General features: G+C 56.0%; 2 protein-coding genes across 6 annotated transcripts; both read right to left on the reverse strand.

Moving 5' to 3' along the window:
* Positions 1 to 1,782: 1,782 nt before the first annotated feature.
* LOC115082411 (MOB kinase activator 2-like) lies at positions 1,783 to 11,813 on the reverse strand. Of its 3 annotated transcripts, XM_029586639.1 has the most exons (7): positions 11,797 to 11,813; positions 9,875 to 9,911; positions 5,366 to 5,490; positions 4,970 to 5,136; positions 4,314 to 4,407; positions 3,085 to 3,209; positions 1,783 to 2,737 (listed from the first exon to the last, which is right to left on the reverse strand). In XM_029586639.1, the coding sequence occupies exons 3-7, from the start codon at positions 5,407 to 5,409 to the stop codon at positions 2,478 to 2,480; spliced, it is 690 nt and encodes a 229-aa protein (XP_029442499.1). In that variant the 5' UTR covers positions 5,410 to 5,490; positions 9,875 to 9,911; positions 11,797 to 11,813; the 3' UTR covers positions 1,783 to 2,477. The 3 variants fall into 3 exon arrangements, with proteins under 3 accessions (XP_029442499.1, XP_029442500.1, XP_029442498.1); XM_029586640.1 differs by lacking the exons at positions 9,875 to 9,911; positions 11,797 to 11,813 and adding an exon at positions 6,512 to 6,673; XM_029586638.1 differs by lacking the exons at positions 9,875 to 9,911; positions 11,797 to 11,813 and having other exon boundaries at positions 5,366 to 6,400.
* A 3,198-nt stretch (positions 11,814 to 15,011) lies between these two features.
* LOC115082412 (dual specificity protein phosphatase 8-like) lies at positions 15,012 to 20,226 on the reverse strand. Of its 3 annotated transcripts, none has more exons than XM_029586644.1 (6): positions 18,515 to 20,226; positions 18,292 to 18,418; positions 18,022 to 18,188; positions 17,583 to 17,742; positions 17,327 to 17,450; positions 15,012 to 16,128 (listed from the first exon to the last, which is right to left on the reverse strand). In XM_029586644.1, the coding sequence occupies exons 1-6, from the start codon at positions 18,719 to 18,721 to the stop codon at positions 15,507 to 15,509; spliced, it is 1,407 nt and encodes a 468-aa protein (XP_029442504.1). In that variant the 5' UTR covers positions 18,722 to 20,226; the 3' UTR covers positions 15,012 to 15,506. The 3 variants fall into 3 exon arrangements, with proteins under 3 accessions (XP_029442504.1, XP_029442503.1, XP_029442502.1); XM_029586643.1 differs by having other exon boundaries at positions 18,292 to 18,421; XM_029586642.1 differs by having other exon boundaries at positions 18,292 to 20,226.
* Positions 20,227 to 21,518: the final 1,292 nt, after the last annotated feature.

A 21,518-nucleotide genomic window follows, 5' to 3' on the forward strand; every position in this document is an offset into this window, starting at 1 on the left:
AGGCAGCTGCTTTATTTCTCATTATCTGGTCCCCAGGAGAAGAACATCTGGAGAACTGGCATCCAGCTGCTGCTGCTAGTGCTGGGGTCGGACAGGTTGGGGAGTGCTGAGAACACTCAGGGCTTGTTTGTATGCGATGACTGACCGAGCCCTGGCTTCATTACTTTTTGTAGTGCATTTCTTTTGTCTAGTCATTGTGGACATTTTCCTGGGAAAATGAGATTAAGTGTCCGCCTTTCCAGGGACTGGAGCTTTCCTTTCTGCCTCTGTCTGGGTACCTGACTGGATTCAGACCTGCAAGGTCAGAGCTTAGTGGGTAGGGAAAGATTTTACAGACCCCGAGCATGGAGGGCTGCTTGAATCACAGCTTTTGCCAGGGGAAAGGTTGTCCCTCCGCAGAGGGGGGTGGCAGGACAGAGAGAAAGTCCCTGGCCCCATTCTGGAGCAGGGCCACGAGGTGGCAACACCGCCCCACCGATCTCCTCCACGGCTGCTGCTCCTCAGTGCTTACCCCACTGGCAGAAGCTGGGACTGAACACAGGACCCCAATGGCTTTTCTCATGGGCAGAAGGAGGAGATTTGGGGAGAGAGGATGTCCAGTCCAGATCAGATCCAGCTCAGGGCTGCTGTCTGTCCTGGGAATCCTTTTCTCAGCACTCCCCACAGTGGATAAAAAAAAAAAAAGTTTACATAAATAAGTGTACTAGAGCTTTTCTCCCGACTGGCCACAGGGGGCAGCACTGACCTGGCGCTGGGAGACTCCAGCACTGTTGCCTCCGGGTGGCCATCAGCTGGATCCACATTCAGATCACCTTAGTGGCAGGACCCTTTTACACGTATTGCCAAAGTACTATACAGAATAATTCAACTAAAAGGATGGGAAAAGAAGGAGGTCACATTACAAAATGGTAACTCAAGCAAAAGAAGAGGCTACAGAGGGTATAGCATCAGGTGCACGCAGCAGAAATGCAGCGTCAGGCTTTGTGATTGGAAACGCTCTGTAATAAAGCTGCAATCAGAGGTCAGGGGCGCAGCGGCTGAAACAATGTTCAGGTCCCTGACCCTCCACCTTGGGAGCTGTAGGGAACCTCCCTTTCTCTGGACTCAGAGGATCCCCACCAGGAGACAGCACAGGGCGGGGTTTCTTCCCTGCTTCTCAGCTGAAGCTCGGGTACCGACCACGGCTGTAAGCTCTAAGGAGTGCTGGGTCATAGAGGGGCCTCCGTGAAACTCTCCATACACAGTGCTCTGCACTGGAGCATGGTGCATACATAAGAACAAGAGAGCATGCCATACTGGGTCAGACCAAGGGTCCATCAAGCCCAGCATCCTGTTTCCAACAGTGGCCAATCCAGGCCATAAGAACCTGGCAAGTACCCAAAAACTAAGTCTATCCCATGCTACTGATGCAATTAATAGCGGTGACTATTTTCTAAGTCAACTTAATTAATAGCCATTAATGGACTTCTCCTCCAAGAACTTATCCAATCCTTTTTTAAACCCAGCTACACTAACTGCACTAACCACATCCCCTGGCAACAAATTCCAGAGCTTAATTGTCCTTCACCCCAACACCAGGAGCTCACCCATCTCATAAAGAGGGAAAACCTAAGAGTGCAGCCACCATTAGAGCACAGGAAGGGATCGGGAACCCCAGAGCACATTCTCCCATCTGTACGCTGGAATCATGCTGCACCGGCCTGAACAGAGTACGCGGGGCAACCCCTTCTTTTACTAAATGCAGTGCTGAAGTAGCCCAGACAGACAGAGAGACAAACAGAACACAGGTACGAAGACGTTTATTACAAAGAAATAATAAATAATATCCAGGGAGGGCCGGGCTCACATCCAGAGCATGAACCTCCAATTCTGCCCCTGCTCCAGCATTGAAATGTTCTTTGGGAGCAGGGGACCGGTCTTGGAGGACGCATGGGGGCGGCTGTTACAGGTCAAGGATGTCACTCGGAGACCTGCATGCACATAGCCTTCAGCCGTGCCAGTGCCTGCACCCACACGATCCGTAGAAGGAGGAATTGCAGAGGTCCCAGTCCACATCTCCCCTACCCGGAGGAAATGGTCAAAACTGCAGCCAGATCTGGAAAGGAATTTGCAAGAGGGGCTCCCATCAGTGCACTGGCAACGCTGTCCAAGAGAAGCAGCTCCCCAGGAATCTCAAGGGGCTCTCGCAGGCGCCGAAGAAGGGCTGGCAGCCGGCTGTCCTCGCACGCCCAATCTCCTAGAGGGCCCCCGAGGCGCCCGCTCCCCTCACGGATTCCAGGCTGCGGACGGATCTCGCCCCACTGCATCTCCAGCCTCCGGGCCCGGTGCCTCGCATCCCAGGCCCCCGGAACTGCACGGCGACCTCCCAGCGGCACGCCCCCAAGGAGCTAGAAGCCTGGCCGAGGCCCCAGCAGCCCCGAAAGAAGGGGGGGCGAGGAGCACGGTGAAAGTGGGCCCCCCAGGCCCCCCGGCGGAGCTCAGGAGGCACTGCTGCACTGGCGGCCCGCCTTCAGCAGGGCCGTGGTGAGCTCCTCGCTCGCCGCCATCTCCCCGCACTCCAGGAGCCGGAACTCCGCACAGAAGAGGAGCAGGTGCAGGTAGAGGGTGTTGAGGTGGGGGTGCAGCTCCAGGGCCAGCACCGCGCGAAAGTGGGAGGAATAAATATGGACCAGGAGGTGGAAGAGGAGGCGAAGGATCCTCTGCATGGCCGGCCGGAAGTGGCGAGAGAAATCTTTCTCTGTGGGGAGAGAGAGAGAGAGAGAAAGATTCAGGGGCTGCCAAAAGGAAAAGCACGGGGTGACGGTGGAGGCAGACGTGGAGGGGAGAGGAGTCAGGCCAGGAAGGAGGGGAGTGGAGAGGGAGTGGAGAAGTAGGATGCAGGGGTGGAAACGGGTAGGGAGGAAGGGAGAGGCAGGATGTTTGGATAGAGCTAGGGACCTTCGTTATCAGCTTTTATTTGATTTTTGCCAGGGAATTTAAAGGTTAGAGCAAAGTCAGGTTTCATCTGAAATAAAATTGAAAGTGAAAACGAAGGTCCCTGGCTAGGGAGCGAGGCTCGTTCGGGGCACGGAGGCCATCTCTTACGCTCTCTGGTCGGGAAGAGCTCCTCGCTGCTCAGCAGCTTCTGGGACAGGCTGACAGCGTAGTCCGCGTACTGCGGGGCCGAGCACCGCTTTTTCCGCCCCCGCTCATCCATCCACTGGAACTGGCTGCGGAGGGAAAACGCCGGCTGGTTAGGCAAGGGAGCTCATGCTGGGGGGGGGGGGGCTAGCCACACAGCCTCCCCCCTCCCCGTGCCTGCAGGACACTGCGCTCTGACACTCCTGCCGAGGTGCTTGCAGGCAGCGTTTACACGTTCACCATAGCCCGGTGGGGAATTCCTGCCCTAGTCACCCCCTCGGTAAGAGAGGTGGACGCATGGGAAAACCTCCCAGGAAAAGGGGACACAATCTACGAAAGCCTGGGAGGGGCACAGAGGAGCCTTAGCTGTGGGGGTGGGAGGGGTTCATAAGACCCTAAGACTTGCCATACTGGGTCAGAGCAAGGGTCCATCAAGCCCAGCATCCTGTGTCCAACAGAGGCCAAACCAGGCCACAAGAACCTGGCAGGATCCCAAGGGATAGATAAGATTCCAAGCTGCTTATCCCAGCGATAAAAAGTGGATTTCTGCAACTCCACCTTAATAATGTTTAATGGACTTTTCCTCCAGGAACTTATCCAAACCTTTTTTAAATGCAACTATACTAACAGCTTTCATCACATCCTCTGGCAAGAAATTCCATAGTTTAATTATGTGTTGAGTACAAAAATAGTTTCTCTTATTACTTTTAAATGTTTTACCCTGTAACTTCCTGGTCTTTGTACATTTTGAAAGAGTAAACAACTGATTCACGTTTACTCCTTCCATTCCACGCATTACTTTATAGACCTCTATCCTATCTCCCCTCAGCCTTCTCTCCTCCAAGCTGAAGAGTCCTAACCTCTTTAGCCTTTCCCTCATAGGGGACTCGTTCCATCCCCTTTATCATTTTGGTTACCATTCTCTGTACCTTTTCTAATTCCGCTATATCTTTCTTGAGATGTGGTGACCAGAACTACACACAGTACTCAAGGTGAGGTCGCACCAAGGAGCGATACAGAGGCATGGGATAAACCTGGGATAAGCACAGGGGATCCTTAACTGTGGGGAAGTGGGGGAAACCCTGGGGGGGGGGGGGGGCACAGAGGATGCTCAGCAGTGTCATAAGAGAGAATAAGTGTAGCTAGAGGAGCCGGAAGCCACCCCTGCACATGCACAGTGTAACGGGACTTACCTGCTCCAGGCTTTCATGGTAGGGCAGGAGGAGCTGGTGCAGAACTCAGAGATGCAGCCGTACAAGAGGCTGACATGGTTGTAAAAGCCCAAAACTGCCAGAAAGAGAGGGAAGACAAGGTAAGAGTTATCGGACGAGGATGCGAGAGAGAGGCCGTGGATTTATAAATGTATTAACGGGCTGTTGCAGCCTGCGACATCCTAAAATACACAACACGAAGCGACAGCACAGGCGGGCCAGCCAGACCTCGCTGAAATGCTCCCGGCTGCGGGGCACGGATGGACAGACAGACGGACGGTAAGGCCGCAGACCCTGGACTTCCTGCGGGCAGGGTTGGCTACAATTGGCATCCATCCAGCCTTTTTCTCTGAATTTCTGCAGGACTAATGGATTGGGTGGGGGGGAGGAAAGGATGCTGAGAGCAGGAGGTAAGCTGTTTAGCTGTTTAGGAACATAAGAAGTTGCCATACTGGATCAGACCAAGGGTCCATCAAGCCCAGCATCCTGTTTCCAACAGAGGCCAATCCAGGCCACAAGAACCTGGCAAGTACCCAAACACCTAGAAGATCCCATGCTACTCAGGAGGGGATCCTGAGGAAGACCTCGAGGCGAGACTGAAATGTGGGTTTAATGCCTGCTGGCAAATGCTCACTCACCATTGCTAGCCAGCCACTCGTCGGCATTCACGCCCTTGGGTAGAGCCACGAGCATCAAGATATCTGCGTCCGTGATGCGGGCAGAGGTGAACTGGGGATCCAGGCAGAGGCGCTCCTCATCGGCAGCCCCTCTCCGCTCACGGGTCCTGTCCTTCAGTGACTTCCCTCTGCAGAGAGGAGAAAGATGCAGATTATGCAGGCTGAGGGTAAGGGATACCCCCCCCTGCCCCCAGGGAGATTATGAGGAATTATGAGGGGCGGACAGGATTATCCAAGGCTGGGAGGAGGGGTAGCAACCCCCTGGGATGTTAAGAGATTAATCAGAGATGGGGGGGGGGGGTAGGGGGCAGTTGCCCTGCTGAAGAGCTGGAGGGAAGGGCTGGGCTGGGCGCTTACTGTTTCCTGTATCCCAGCAGTTTCCCCACTGCTTGGAAAACCATCACGGTAAGGAGTGTGGTGGCACGTCCCCGCGCTGCCTGTGACTCTGAGATGTCCCTCCGCGCCGGCCGTGCTCGGAAGACCTGCAGAGATTCACACAGATATAAAATCAATCTCATGACAGTCTCTCAGTGCAGGGGCACTTCTGCTGAATTCAGAAAAGAGCAAAGAGACAGGAACACAACTCAGAGCGTGCAAGGGGCTGAAAATATGAGAGACTGCCGAACAATGCAGAGAGTGCAGGGGCTGAAAATAGCAGAGAGAAAACAGCACAATGCAGAAGGCACAGAGGCTGAGAATACCTGAGGGAGATTCCAGCAAAATACGAGCACGCAGGGGCTGAAAATGTCAGAGACTGCAGCACAAGGTAGAGAGTACAGAGGCTGAAAATACCAGAGAGACTGCAGTGCAAAGCAGAGAGTGCAGGGGCTGAAAATACCAGAGGGACTGCAGCGCAAAGCAGAGCGCACAGGGGTGAAAATGTGAGAGACTGCATCGCAATGCAGACAGCACAGGAACTGAAAATACAAAGCAGAGAGCACAGAGGCAGAAAATACCAGAAACTGCAGCACAAAGAAGAGACAGGAGGGGTTGAAATACAGGGGCTGAAAATACCAGAGGGAGACCCCACCACAGTACAGGGGTTGAAAATACTTGAGAGGCTTCAGCTCAAACAAGGAGCGCAGGGTCTGAAAATCCCAGAGCCGTGCTGCTGGACTCCCTGCCTGTTGCATGCGCAGGATCATTGTGTGCCTGATCCCGGGCTCCTTACAGACTCTTTGCCCCCTGGTAGCAGAGGATGGCGTGGGTTCATGGTCTGGCCTGTTATTCCTGTTTCTGATGTTTGTTTAAGAAGCGGCCTTACACTCGTGACTCCCCTCCGGAGCAGATGGGAGTCACAAAAGCTCGACCCCCCATGCCCTCTCAGGCTGGCCTCCTGCTGCTTGGAGGGCTGTGGTGAAAGAATATAAGAAAGCAGGAGCCCCCCCCCCCCCCCCCCGCTGAGGATGGTGGTGGGGGAATGCAGATTGCTACACGATTACACAGCTCCAGGGATGCTGGACTTGGTCTGATCAGGCACCAGACTGAAACCTCTTAACTCACCTCAGAGCAGATGCAACAGGGCCATCAGCAGCATGAGCTAAACACACACACACACACACACACACGACAGGTACAGCACAGGTAGCGGCAGAACGAGCCACACACACACACAGACACACTGCCCCCACCACAAGACAGGTACAGCACAGATAGCAGCAGAACAAGCTACACAGACACACACACACACACACACACACACACACACACTGCCCCCGCCACAGGACAGGTACAGCACAGATAGCAGCAGAACGAGCTACACAGACACACACACACACTGCCCCCGCCACAGGACAGGTACAGCACAGATAGCAGCAGAACAAGCTACACAGACACACACAGACACACACACACACTGCCCCCGCCACAGGACAGGTACAGCACAGGTAGCAGCAGAACGAGCTACACACACACACACACACACACACAGGACAGGTACAGCACAGATAGCAGCAGAACAAGCTACACAGACACACACAGACACACACACACACTGCCCCCGCCACAGGACAGGTACAGCACAGGTAGCAGCAGAACGAGCTACACAGACACACACACACACACACACAGGACAGGTACAGCACAGGTAGCGGCAGAACGAGCCACACACACACACAGACACACTGCCCCCACCACAAGACAGGTACAGCACAGATAGCAGCAGAACAAGCTACACAGACACACAGACACACTGCCCCCGCCACAAGAGAGGTACAGCACAGATAGCGGCAGAGCAAGCTACACAGACACACTGCCCCCACCACAGGACAGGTACAGCACAGATAGCGGCAGAACAAGCTACACAGACACACACAGACACACTGCCCCCGCCACAAGAGAGGTACAGCACAGATAGCGGCAGAACAAGCTACACAGACACACTGCCCCCACCACAGGACAGGTACAGCACAGATAGCGGCAGAACAAGCTACACAGACACACAGACACACACAGACACACTGCCCCCACCACAAGACAGGTACAGCACAGATAGCAGCAGAACAAGCTACACAGACACACAGACACACTGCCCCCGCCACAAGAGAGGTACAGCACAGATAGCGGCAGAGCAAGCTACACAGACACACTGCCCCCACCACAGGACAGGTACAGCACAGATAGCGGCAGAACAAGCTACACAGACACACAGACACACACAGACACACTGCCCCCGCCACAAGAGAGGTACAGCACAGATAGCGGCAGAGCAAGCTACACAGACACACTGCCCCCACCACAGGACAGGTACAGCACAGATAGCGGCAGAACGAGCTACACAGAGACACACACACACACACACACACTGCCCCCGCCACAGGACAGGTACAGCACAGATAGCAGCAGAACAAGCTACACAGACACACACACACACTGCCCCCGCCACAGGACAGGTACAGCACAGATAGCGGCAGAACAAGCTACACAGACACACACACACACTGCCCCCGCCACAGGACAGGTACAGCACAGATAGCAGCAGAACAAGCTACACAGACACACACACACACTGCCCCCGCCACAGGACAGGTACAGCACAGATAGCAGCAGAACGAGCTACACAGACACACACACACACACACACACAGGACAGGTACAGCACAGGTAGCGGCAGAACGAGCCACACACACACACAGACACACTGCCCCCACCACAAGACAGGTACAGCACAGATAGCAGCAGAACAAGCTACACAGACACACACACACACTGCCCCCGCCACAGGACAGGTACAGCACAGATAGCAGCAGAACGAGCTACACAGACACACACACACACACACACACACACACAGGACAGGTACAGCACAGGTAGCGGCAGAACGAGCCACACACACACACAGACACACTGCCCCCACCACAAGACAGGTACAGCACAGATAGCAGCAGAACAAGCTACACAGACACACAGACACACTGCCCCCGCCACAAGAGAGGTACAGCACAGATAGCGGCAGAGCAAGCTACACAGACACACTGCCCCCACCACAGGACAGGTACAGCACAGATAGCGGCAGAACAAGCTACACAGACACACACAGACACACTGCCCCCGCCACAAGAGAGGTACAGCACAGATAGCGGCAGAGCAAGCTACACAGACACACTGCCCCCACCACAGGACAGGTACAGCACAGATAGCGGCAGAACAAGCTACACAGACACACAGACACACACAGACACACTGCCCCCACCACAAGACAGGTACAGCACAGATAGCAGCAGAACAAGCTACACAGACACACAGACACACTGCCCCCGCCACAAGAGAGGTACAGCACAGATAGCGGCAGAACAAGCTACACAGACACACTGCCCCCACCACAGGACAGGTACAGCACAGATAGCGGCAGAACAAGCTACACAGACACACACAGACACACTGCCCCCGCCACAAGAGAGGTACAGCACAGATAGCGGCAGAGCAAGCTACACAGACACACTGCCCCCACCACAGGACAGGTACAGCACAGATAGCGGCAGAACGAGCTACACAGACACACACACACTGCCCCCGCCACAGGACAGGTACAGCACAGATAGCAGCAGAACAAGCTACACAGACACACACACACACTGCCCCCGCCACAGGACAGGTACAGCACAGATAGCAGCAGAACAAGCTACACAGACACACACACACACACTGCCCCCGCCACAGGACAGGTACAGCACAGATAGCAGCAGAACAAGCTACACAGACACACACAGACACACTGCCCCCACCACAAGAGAGGTATAGCACAGATAGCGGCAGAGCAAGCTTCTCACACACACACACATATACTGCCCCCACCACAAGACAGGTACAGCACAGGTAGTGGCAGAGCAAGCTTCACACACACACACACACACACACACACACTGCCCCCACCACCAGACAGGTACAGCACAGGTAGTGGCAGAGCAAGCTTCTCACACACACACACACACACACACTGCCCCCACCACAAGACAGGTACAGCACAGATAGCGGCAGAGCAAGCTTCTCACACACACACACATATACTGCCCCCACCACAAGACAGGTACAGCACAGGTAGTGGCAGAGCAAGCTTCTCACACACACACACACACACACACACACACACACACTGCCCCCACCACAAGACAGGTACAGCACAGGTAGCGGCAGAACGAGCCACACACACACACAAACACACTGCCCCCACCACAAGACAGGTACAGCACAGGTAGTGGCAGAGCAAGCTTCTCACACACACACACAGGCAGACTACAGTAGCATCCCAGGGTCCACCTGCTGGAGTTTGTTAAGGTTCTGGGCCCTCCACCCAGGCAGACTCATGAGGACCATTCTCCAGCTCTGCCCCTCTCCGAGCCCCCTTCCACGCCCCGGCGTGCTGCTCACCTCAGTCTCTCTGCTGTACCGACTGAAGCTCTTCTCTCTGTGGAGTGCAGACAAAAAGCTAGAGGAGCTGTGCCAGCCCAGCCCACAGCATGCACACACCCCGCCTCCCGATCCACCTGCAGGACTCCGTCACAGGCCACTGGAGCGCACCCATAACAACCAAGGATGCTACAGGGCCCCCAGCAGGGAGTGGGGAGAAACTGGAAGGAAGCAAGGCTCTGGGGGCCTGCAAGTCACTTCTGCAGAGCTTTGAGCACTGGGACTGTGCTCGAGTCCTGGGCATCAGCTGCGGGGTTTTCCAGGCTTCCTGCAATCACTCAGAATGAGCTCCAACAACAAGTGTGATCCCAGTCCGTGCAGAGACAGCAGATACCTAAACGTTACACACGGACACCCAGATGCACACAAGCTCCTGAAGTGTCTACATGGAAACACACACGTTCACAGTTATGTACACACACACCCTCGCAGATACAACCCATGTATACACGGGCGTACAGGAGTCCATCAAACACACGCACCTGTATTCACAGACATGGACACCCACGTGCACACAAGCTCACGAAGTTTCTACACGGAAACACACACATTCACAGATATGTACACACACCCAACCCATGTATACACAGGCGTACAGGAGTCCGTCAAACACACGCACCTGTATTCACAGACACGGACACCCAGACGCACACAAGCTTACAGAAGTATCTACACAGAGACACACATTTACAGACGTGTATATACACCCTCACAGATAACAAACTCATGTATACTTGGGCGTACAAGAGTCCGTCAAACACACGCACCTGTATTCACAGACGTGGAGACACAGAGAGAAGTTTAATGAGACTTGACCCTCCTCCCATCCAAACCCCAGGGAGAGAAGCACTGGAAGAATAGATTCAGGGAAGAAAGATTAAAGAAAGCAGCTACACTGCAGCAAGGGCATGATAGGACACGTGAATCCTGGAGGGCAGGGAAGGGGGCAACATGGCATACCCAGGTCCCAGAGAGACAGAGAGTGAAGCGAGACGTGTCCTGGGGGACACGGAGGGGGAGAGGTGACATGGGTCAGTGCCGGGAGGTGAGGTTACAGTCTGCGTCCCAGTGCCTGCTACCTCTTACATAAAACCCATGCTCCTGTTTACTCAGCTTTCCAGCTAGAGCCAGTTCCAGCTGGCAGCGCTCCAGTCTGCAAAGCCCAGAGGCTGCAGGTCCCAGCCAGCCAAGAAAGGCGAGCGCACGCATGGCCCTACTTTACATGTCTGTGTTTTGTGTGTACAGGCACTAGGGGGAAAGGGAAGGGGCTGGGTCGGGAGCGTGTGTGTGTGTGTGTGTGTGTGAGAGTGTGTGTGTGTGAGAGAGAGTGTGTGTGTGTGTGAGAGAGAGTGTGTGTGTGAGTGAGAGTGTGTGTGAGTGTGTGACCCCGGGTGGTACCGTCCCCCGTGTGGCCAGGGAAGATGAGGCCCCGTGCTGGGAGAATGTGGGCGCCTGGTGGCCAGCGGACTGGAGAGGGGCCTGCCCCTTTCTCATTTCTGTTTGCAGCCTCCTCGTGCTCCTTCTCTCTGTGTCCTTGCATGAATAAGAAGGTGGAGTTTGCACCTTTAAAACTGCTGCTTCCTGCCTAGTGGGAGAACTGACAGGACACCTTCCACTCGCTATCACATACACAGCCCCCTTCCCATCTTCCTGGGCACAGCACCCTATAAACTGCAGAGTTGGCATGTCCGTCTGTCCATCTATCTTCTCCCTCCCAAATTATGTTTCCCCATTTCAAACCCCCCCCCCGAAACAAAAAGCCCAGAAGGATCAAATCCCAGTCATGATCTAAGAATTCAGTCTGCAGTAAAGCAGGATGATAAAAAGGACCTCTTATATCATAAGAGCCAGCCAGCAGCACTCCTTACCCCATGACAACGCACCTGAGTTTACGGCTGAGGACACCTCATGATTGTGCTTCAATTCACAGCAGCAGGGAGGATCCAGCTTCAGCAGAGCCCGCAGGAATGTGGCAGTGCTACCTGGCCGTCACCAGCTCCCGCCCCTCCCTCTACATACCTCAGCCAGGGCACCTGCACACCCATTTGTCCGACGACACTTACTCACCCCAGCCAGAGGGCGGCATGTACTCAGAGCTGGCGGGAAACAGAACGCAGTGTACAGGTCTGGGCCTGCAAGATGAACATCAGTTACAGAACGCAGTGTATAGACCCTGGGCTCACAGAGAGGACACCATGTACAGCCTCAGGCCTATAAGGAGAACAGTTACAGAATACGGTGTATGGCCCCGGGGCCCACAGCGAGGATACCAGTCACAGAACACAGTGTATAGGCCCAGGGCCTGCAGGGGGGATACCAGTCACAGAACACAGTGTATAGGCCCAGGGCCTGCAGGGGGGATACCAGTCACAGAACACAGTGTATAGGCCCAGGGCCTGCAGGGGGGATACCAGTCACAGAACACAGTGTATAGCCCCAGGGCCTGCAGGGGGGACACCAGTCACAGCACACAGTGTATAGCCCCAGGGCCTGCAGGGGGGACACCAGTCACAGAACACAATGTATAGCCCCAGGGCCTGCAGGGGGGACACCAGTCACAGAACACAGTGTATAGCCCCAGGGCCTGCAGGGGGGACACCAGTCACAGAACACAGTGTATAGCCCCAGGGCCTGCAGGGGGGACACCAGTCACAGAACACAGTGTATAGCCCCAGGGCCTGCAGGGGGGATACCAGTCACAGAACACAGTGTATAGCCCCAGGGCCTGCAGGGGGGATACCAGTCACAGAACACAATGTATAGCCCCAGGGCCTGCAGGGGGGATACCAGTCACAGCACACAGTGTATAGCCCCAGGGCCTGCAGGGGGGACACCAGTCACAGAACACAGTGTATAGCCCCAGGGCCTGCAGGGGGGACACCAGTCACAGCACACAGTGTATAGCCCCAGGGCCTGCAGGGGGGATACCAGTCACAGAACACAATGTATAGCCCCAGGGCCTGCAGGGGGGACACCAGTCACAGAACACAGTGTATAGCCCCAGGGCCTGCAGGGGGGACACCAGTCACAGAACACAGTGTATAGCCCCAGGGCCTGCAGGGGGGATACCAGTCACAGCACACAGTGTATAGCCCCAGGGCCTGCAGGGGGGACACCAGTCACAGCACACAGTGTATAGCCCCAGGGCCTGCAGGGGGGACACCAGTCACAGCACACAGTGTATAGCCCCAGGGCCTGCAGGGGGGATACCAGTCACAGAACACAGTGTATAGCCCCAGGGCCTGCAGGGGGGACACCAGTCACAGAACACAGTGTATAGCCCCAGGGCCTGCAGGGGGGACACCAGTCATAGAACACAGTGTATAGCCCCAGGGCCTGCAGGGGGGACACCAGTCACAGCACACAGTGTATAGCCCCAGGGCCTGCAGGGGGGATACCAGTCACAGAACACAATGTATAGCCCCAGGGCCTGCAGGGGGGATACCAGTCACAGCACACAGTGTATAGCCCCAGGGCCTGCAGGGGGGACACCAGTCACAGAACACAGTGTATAGCCCCAGGGCCTGCAGGGGGGACACCAGTCACAGAACACAGTGTATAGCCCCAGGGCCTGCAGGGGGGACACCAGTCACAGAACACAGTGTATAGCCCCAGGGCCTGCAGGGGGGACACCAGTCACAGAACACAAATGTACAACCCCAGGGCCTGCAGGATGAACACCAGTCACAGAACGTGATTTTCAGCCTCAGGTTGGGAGGGTGACCACCAGTCAGAGAACTCAGTGGACAGTGTGTACCCAGGACCTGCATAAAATACTCAGACATGAGCAATGCTTTCACTTCTAATGAGAATGAGAGCCTGGGTGGGGTGAGAGTCTGGGAGAGAGAGCCAGAACAAACAACGTGTCAGGTGCCTGCTCACGCAATCAGCAAACATTTATAAAAGATTCACATTATTACAACCAGAAAAATACATTCATTAAATTCCACAGCCGAAATCTTCAGGTAAGAGAGAAAGCAGCCACTGGGGAAAAGGATCACACATACCAAATGATGTTCTCCTCTTTACAGTGTTTCTCCTCATCAGGACATTGCCTAACACCAGGACACTGATAAACTTCCTCCTCCTATGAGACCCCCAGATCAGGACATTCCCTGCCCCCTAACCCCAGGACACTGATAAACCTCCTCCTCCTATGAGACCCCCAGATCAGGACATTCCCTGCCCCCTAACACCAGGACACTGATAAACCTCCTCCTCCTATGAGACCCCCAGATCAGGACATTCCCTGCCCCCTAACACCAGGACACTGATAAACCTCCTCCTCCTATGAGACCCCCAGATCAGGACATTCCCTGCCCCTAACACCAGGACACTGATAAACCTCCTCCTCCTATGAGACCCCCAGATCAGGACATTCCCTGCCCCCTAACACCAGGACACTGATAAACTTCCTCCTCCTATGAGACCCCCAGATCAGGACATTCCCTGCCCCCTAACCCCAGGACACTGATAAACCTCCTCCTCCTATGAGACCCCCAGATCAGGACATTCCCTGCCCCCTAACACCAGGACACTGATAAACCTCCTCCTCCTATGAGACCCCCAGATCAGGACATTCCCTGCCCCCTAACACCAGGACACTGATAAAGCTCCTCCTCCTATGAGATCCCCAGATCAGGACATTCCCTGCCCCCTAACACCAGGACACTGATAAACCTCCTCCTCCTATGAGCCCCCAGATCAGGACATTCCCTGCCCCTAACACCAGGACACTGATAAACCTCCTCCTCCTATGAGATCCCCAGATCAGGACATTCCCTGCCCCCTAACACCAGGACACTGATAAACCTCCTCCTCCTATGAGACCCCCAGATCAGGACATTCCCTGCCCCCTAACACCAGGACACTGATAAACCTCCTCCTCCTATGAGACCCCCAGATCAGGACATTCCCTGCCCCCTAACACCAGGACACTGATAAACCTCCTCCTCCTATGAGACCCCCAGATCAGGACATTCCCTGCCCCTAACACTAGGTCACAGGTAAATTCCCTGATAAATGTTGCTGGGATTTGTTTGTGGAGTGGAACTGATCTGATTTCCCCCCCCCCCCCCCCCCCCCTTGGGACCACTCTCAGGTATCTTCCCTCCAACCCTCACACACACTCTGGGCAGACTGACCCGATCTGACTCCCCAGCACACCGGTTTCTTGGTGCATGGGTGACCCCCCCAGGTCTACCCCTCCCAACACCTTCCAATGACAGACATCCCCCCAGGCTAGCAAACGGCGTAACCTGGCCGCAGTTTGCTGCGGTTTCTTTGGTGTCAGCCTCTGCCACCTCACCTCGGTTCCCCCACAGGTCACCGTAAGAGGAGTCTCCGAAGTGCTTTTAATGTCTTATGGTTGGCTTTCTATATGCACTGAGTCTGTGCCTGGCGAGGGAGAACAGAACGTATTGTACTGGCCAAGGTTCCTCTGTCTCCCTCTTCTTCTGGCTCTAAGCAGGCCATGAGTGAGAACGTGTCCAGAAGTGTTTGTTACACGGGTGCTGGGGACATTGTCCTCACCCGAGGCTCCTCCTCCAGGCTTGATTCACTCTGCAAGTCCCGTTATTTACAGCTAGGCCTTCTAAGCACGAAGGGCGGGGGAGCCTTTTCCACCTCCTGCTGGGGCCCCCAGGATCGCCGGTTCCTTGCAGGTCCTGCTCCCGTCTGCCTGCTCCTTGGGCCTAGCCTGGACCCCTTCGTCATCAGAGAACAGGGAGAGGAGGCCGATGCCTGCCCTGAGGATCTGCTTCCACACTCCCAGCGACCTGGGGCTAGAGCTGAGCCGAGAGGCCGAGGAGCAGTCATCCCTGGGTGCCTCTGGCACGTAGATGGACTTGATGTCCAAAGAGAAGGGGCGTTTGACGGACTGGGGGCTCCGGCGGCATTTGGGGGAGATCTTCAGTGAGTTCAACTGCTCCACCAGAGACGAGGTCCCCGGCTCTGTGGCCTCCTCTGCCAGTTCTACGTCCGAGCAGGAGCTGGCGCTGCATGAGGCAATCAGGCAACCAGGCCCGGCAGCTCCCAGCTCCACTTGGAGGCAGCGGTGCCCCCAGCCCCGCCACTCCGGTGACAGGACATCTGCATGAGAAGGCTGGGGGATGTGGCGTGGGGCTGGCGAGAGGGACAGGACTGTCTCATATTCCAGTAGCTGCCCCAGGAAGTTAAAGTTGGGGGAAATGGAAGGCCGTTTCTCTTTCACAAACCTGCAGGAAAGAGGCAGACAGGGATTAGCTCCCTCAACTTCAGTTCTAATCCCCGGCACTGTCACTCTGTGCGTGACCCTCGGCGAGTCACTTTATCTTCGTGTGCCTCCGCTCTAATTCCCGGGCTCTGACACCGACTCAGGAGGTGAAGGTGTGTGATGTGCAGAGGTGACCCAGGTGGGGGTGGGGGGAAGGGGGAGCGATAGGATGGATGTCTGCGGGGGTGTGACATGGGTGCGGTGTAGGGATGCGCATTCGTTTGAAACAGTCTCTATTTCGTTGCCTTACATGTTCCGAATGGAATGAAAGGAAAAAAAAAAAATGGCAACGGTTTTACTTTTTATTTTGTATCATTTTGCCAAAAAGGAAATCCTTTTTGCTACCAGTTCGGGCCTCCCTGGGAGACCCCAAGGCTTCCCCAAAACAAGATGCTGGCTACCCCCCCCCCCAAAAAAAAAAAAAAAAAAAAAGAGAGGCCAGAGGCTTTCAACCCTCCATCAAAAACAGTGTTGTGGCCCAGGATCCCTCTGACCCCTCCCGAAAAGGTACTAGGGGTCGGAATCCACCCTGGCCCCCACTTACCCCATCTATAGGGGTCCTGTGTAGTAAAAGGGACAGGAGGGATGCCTACTCGCCTGCTGCACCAGGTCAACCCTTTCATATGGTGCCGGTCAGCCTTGAGACAGGGGCGGCAGGTGAGTTTGCTGCTTTTTGATTTTTTTTTTAATTTCGTTTTAGCAAACGAACAGAAACGAAATAAACACTGAACGAAATGATACTTGGGGAAACGACCTCTCCCCTCCCACCCACCCCCCCAAACAAAGCAAAACCAAATTTTGGATGTTGCAGATCCTTATTGCAGTGTAATATGCGTGCACACGGCAGATGTGACACAGATGCACACACCTGCATGTCACATGAAATGCGTGCGTCTCTCACACGGCATGGAGGCATGTGTGAACGGGTGTGTCATGACTGGGATACAGGGTACAGCGCTCGGAGAGTACGCATGCTCCATGGGCTCGCCGGTACCTGGGTGGGAAGCAGCATTTAGTGAGTACGCACACTCCATGGACTTGCCGGTACCAGGGAGAGAGGAGGCGGCGCTCAGTGGAGTACATACACTCCATGGGCTGGCCGCTACCTGGAGGTGAGACAGCGCTCAGTGAGTACACACGCTTCATGGGTTCACTAGTACCTGTATGCCTCATCCAGTGGCAGTCCCATGCTGTACATGACGTAGGCAATAGCAATAGCAGCTGACCTGGAGACCCCAGCCAGGCAGTGAAGCAAGACCTTCCCGTTCAGGACCCCTACCTTATCTGTATGATAGAGAAGAAAAAGAGGAGGGGGTGTCATCAGGATGCATCACTAGAGAAGGGATATCACTATCACAGTGCGGCCCCCCACACCAAAGAAATCATCATCATCATCCTCCACCCCTCCCCTCGTACCTATGAAGTCGGCAGCCTGGCCCAGCCAGGGCAGGATTTTCTCACTGTAGCTGTCGTCGATGGGGATTCTCAGGAAGTGGCTGCCGGGGATGCAGCTGGGCTGGGGGCCGCTGCGGCTCACGTTCAGTACATGCGTGATGCCGGTCAGGCCAATCACATCCTGCAGGCGCAAAGGTGCAGAAGAGAAAGGTCAGCGCACGGGCGCGGCCCTGGCAGCTCACCCCTCAATACGCGCGCAGCCCCGAGACCCGACCCCTGTTAGATGTACCGGGCACAGACCGTCAGACCTGAGTCCCCCTTCACGCGCAAGTTCCCCGACGAAGTCGTACACCGCCAACAACCCCACCCGATAACAAGCGATCATTTACAACGGCACAGCATAGGAAGCAGAAATAAAGCCGCACAGGTTCCCATTTGTACCCCAAAGCTGTTTTTTTACCTGGTTGAGGACATCACTCTGGGACCCCAGGTACAGGTGGGGCAGGACACGTGTGATGGAAACGGCAGAGGTGGACAGGCAGGGCTGGGAGATGCTGGCGTGCAGGAGGCTGGCCCCGCGGCCCTCGCACAGGCTTGGAAACCAGGAGGAGAACTCAGCAAATCCTCCTGCAGAGAGAGAGAGAGAGAAGCCGGAGGAAGAGGAGGAGGAGGAGGGAGGGCACTGGGGCTGGGGGACACACACCACTTTCGGGCCTCAACAGGCTCTTACCTTCCAGCAGCGAGACACAGCTGCGGCCCTGCAGCTCCTCCAGGTCCACGGACACCAGGAGGCCCGCAGAGAGCTCCTGACCCGCTTGGTCATACACCACCACCTGGCTCTGCCCGGCGGCATCCGGCTGCTGGCACAGAAGATGATAAAATGATTTCTCCCCCTCAGCCTGAGCGCGGCCCTTGTATGCTCTTCTGCCTATTTCCCCAGCCCTGGCACTGACCTGGCAAGGCTTTGGCAGCAGCTTCTCCAGAAGCCACCTGCGGTGCCACCTGGAGCCCGACAGGTTCACGGCCCCCACCACATGCAGGAGGCTGTACTCTGCGACGGAGCGGCAGTCCAGGAGCAGCAACCTGCCGTGGTCCTGCCGCAGCATCCCTGCCAGCTGCTGTGCCCGCACGGCCTGGAGGGGCTTCGTCTCTCCTCCCATCCCTGCAGGCAGAAAACAGTGAGAACGGTGCCCAAGCCCTGCCTTGGCCAGAATATTCCCCTTCCCGGGGAAGTCCTATATAATTTAGAGACCTGGAGAATACAGAGTTACACATCCACAGATCCCACAACACAGCTCGGAGGATTAAACCTCCCCCCCAAGACCTGAAGCCCTCCCTTACCTTTCCACACTTCAGATGGCTGTCGCCAACAAACGTGGGGCGGGGAGTTGTCTAATCCTGCGATGCACAGATGTGGGGAGCTGGTGGGAGGCTCCAGCCCTGCGATGCACAGATGAAGGGAGCCAGCGAAGTTTAGGTCCTGCCGTATACGGGGGGGGGAGCAGGGGGAGGCTCCGATCCTCAGATGCACAGAAGGGGGGAGTAGGTGGGGGGGCTCCGATCCTCAGATGCACAGAAGGGGGGAGCAGGAGGAGAGGCTCCGATCCTCAGATGCACAGAAGTGGGGAGCAGGTGGGGGGGCTCTGATCCTCAGATGCACAGAAGGGGGGAGCAGGAGGAGAGGCTCCGATCCTCAGATGCACAGAAGGGGGGAGCAGGAGGAGAGGCTCCGATCCTCAGATGCACAGAAGTGGGGAGTAGGTGGGGGGGCTCCGATCCTCAGATGCACAGAAGTGGGGAGGCTCCGATCCTCAGATGCACAGAAGGGGGGAGCAGGAGGAGAGGCTCCGATCCTCAGATGCACAGAAGGGGGGAGCAGGGGGGGCTCCGATCCTCAGATGCACAGAAGTGGGGAGCAGGTGGGGGGGGGGCTCCGATCCTTAGATGCACAGAAGGGGGGAGCAGAGGGGGTCTCCGATCCTCAGAAGGGGAGAGCAGGGGGGGGGGGCTCCGATCCTCAGATGCACAGACGTGGGGAGCAGGGGAGGGGGGCTCCAATCCTCAGATGCACAAAAGCGGGGAACAAGGTGAGGCTCTGATCTCAAGATGCAGAGAAGCAGGGAGTGGGGGAGGGGAAGGGGGGCTTCAACACTCGGGTGCAGGAAGCTGGGGTAAGGCTCCAGTTCACAGATGCAGGAAGAAGGGGGAAGGCTTCCATCATCAGATGCACTGATGCAGGAGGACCCCCCTCCAGGTGTTTCTACTCTACCGCTATGGAAAGTGGAGCAGGCAGCAGGGATGAGGTCACCTGCGGCGAGATGGTAAAAATAGCCCAGCTTGATGTCATCTCCAGCCAATCAGGCTGCAGGCAGTGCCAGGGCCACCGTCAGCCTGCCCGGTCCAGGTTTTCCACTGCCAGGCAGCATTAACCCCTGGGTGCCAGTGCAGAGCTGCTAACATTGCGACTGCCAGGAGAGAGGAGTAACCTACCACCTCCCCCCTGGGATCAGGAGCTGCACGGGGGAGGGGTGTAGGGAAGAGAGGCTCTCAATGACTTTCCTGCTGGAATCTCAGATCCAGTCCTCATGCCAGCCACTTAGAAATAACTCAGCACCTTGCACCAGAACCGTGCAACATCTACTACCGCAATACCAAAATCCCTCCCCCAACCTCCCACACAGCTCTGCCAATGCTCCTCACTCCTGCCCTGCAGCACACCCTGCTATTCCAGTACTGAGACCCTCACACACAGCTCTGCCAATGCACCTCACTCCTGCCCTGCAGCACACCCTGCTATTCCAGCACTGAGACCCTCACACACAGCTCTGCCAATGCACCTCACTCCTGCCCTGCAGCAGCACCTCCTGCTGTTCCAGTACTGAGACCCTCACACACAGCTCTGCCAATGCACCTCACTCCTGCCCTGCAGCACCTCCTGCTATTCCAGTCCTGAGACCCTCACACACAGCTCTGCCAATGCACCTCACTCCTGCCCTGCAGCACCCCCTGCTATTCCAGTCCTGAGACCCTCAGACACAGCTCTGCCAATGCACCTCACTCCTGCCCTGCAGCAGCACCTCCTGCTGTTCCAGTACTGAGACCCTCACACACAGCTCTGCCAATGCACCTCACTCCTGCCCTGCAGCAGCACCTCCTGCTGTTCCAGTACTGAGACCCTCACACACAGCTCTGCCAATGCACCTCACTCCTGCCCTGCAGCAGCACCTCCTGCTGTTCCAGTACTGAGACCCTCACACACAGCTCTGCCAATGCACCTCACTCCTGCCCTGCAGCACCTCCTGCTATTCCAGTACTGAGACCCTCACACACAGCTCTGCCAATGCACATCACTCCTGCCCTGCAGCAGCACCTCCTGCTGTTCCAGTACTGAGACCCTCACACACAGCTCTTTCAACGCACCTCACTCCTGCCCTGCAGCAGCACCTCCTGCTGTTCCAGTACTGAGACCCTCACACACAGCTCTGCCAATGCACCTCACTCCTGCCCTGCAGCACCTCCTGCTATTCCAGTCCTGAGACCCTCAGACACAGCTCTGTCAATGCACCTCACTCCTGCCCTGCAGCACCCCCTGCTATTCCAGTACTGAGACCCTCACACACAGCTCTGCCAATGCACCTCACTCCTGCCCTGCAGCACCCCCTGCTATTCCAGTACTGAGACCCTCACACACAGCTCTGCCAATGCACCTCACTCCTGCCCTGCGGCACCTCCTGCTATTCCAGTACTGAGACCCTCACACACAGCTCTGCCAATGCACCTCACTCCTGCCCTGCAGCACCCCCTGCTATTCCAGTCCTGAGACCCTCAGACACAGCTCTGTCAATGCACCTCACTCCTGCCCTGCAGCACACCCTGCTATTCCAGTACTGAGACCCTCACACACAGCTCTGCTAATGCACCTCATTCCTGCCCTGCAGCACCTTCTGCTATTCCAGT

Source organism: Rhinatrema bivittatum, unplaced genomic scaffold (genome assembly GCF_901001135.1).
Source record: "Rhinatrema bivittatum unplaced genomic scaffold, aRhiBiv1.1, whole genome shotgun sequence".
In the NCBI taxonomy this organism is placed as follows: domain Eukaryota; kingdom Metazoa; phylum Chordata; class Amphibia; order Gymnophiona; family Rhinatrematidae; genus Rhinatrema; species Rhinatrema bivittatum.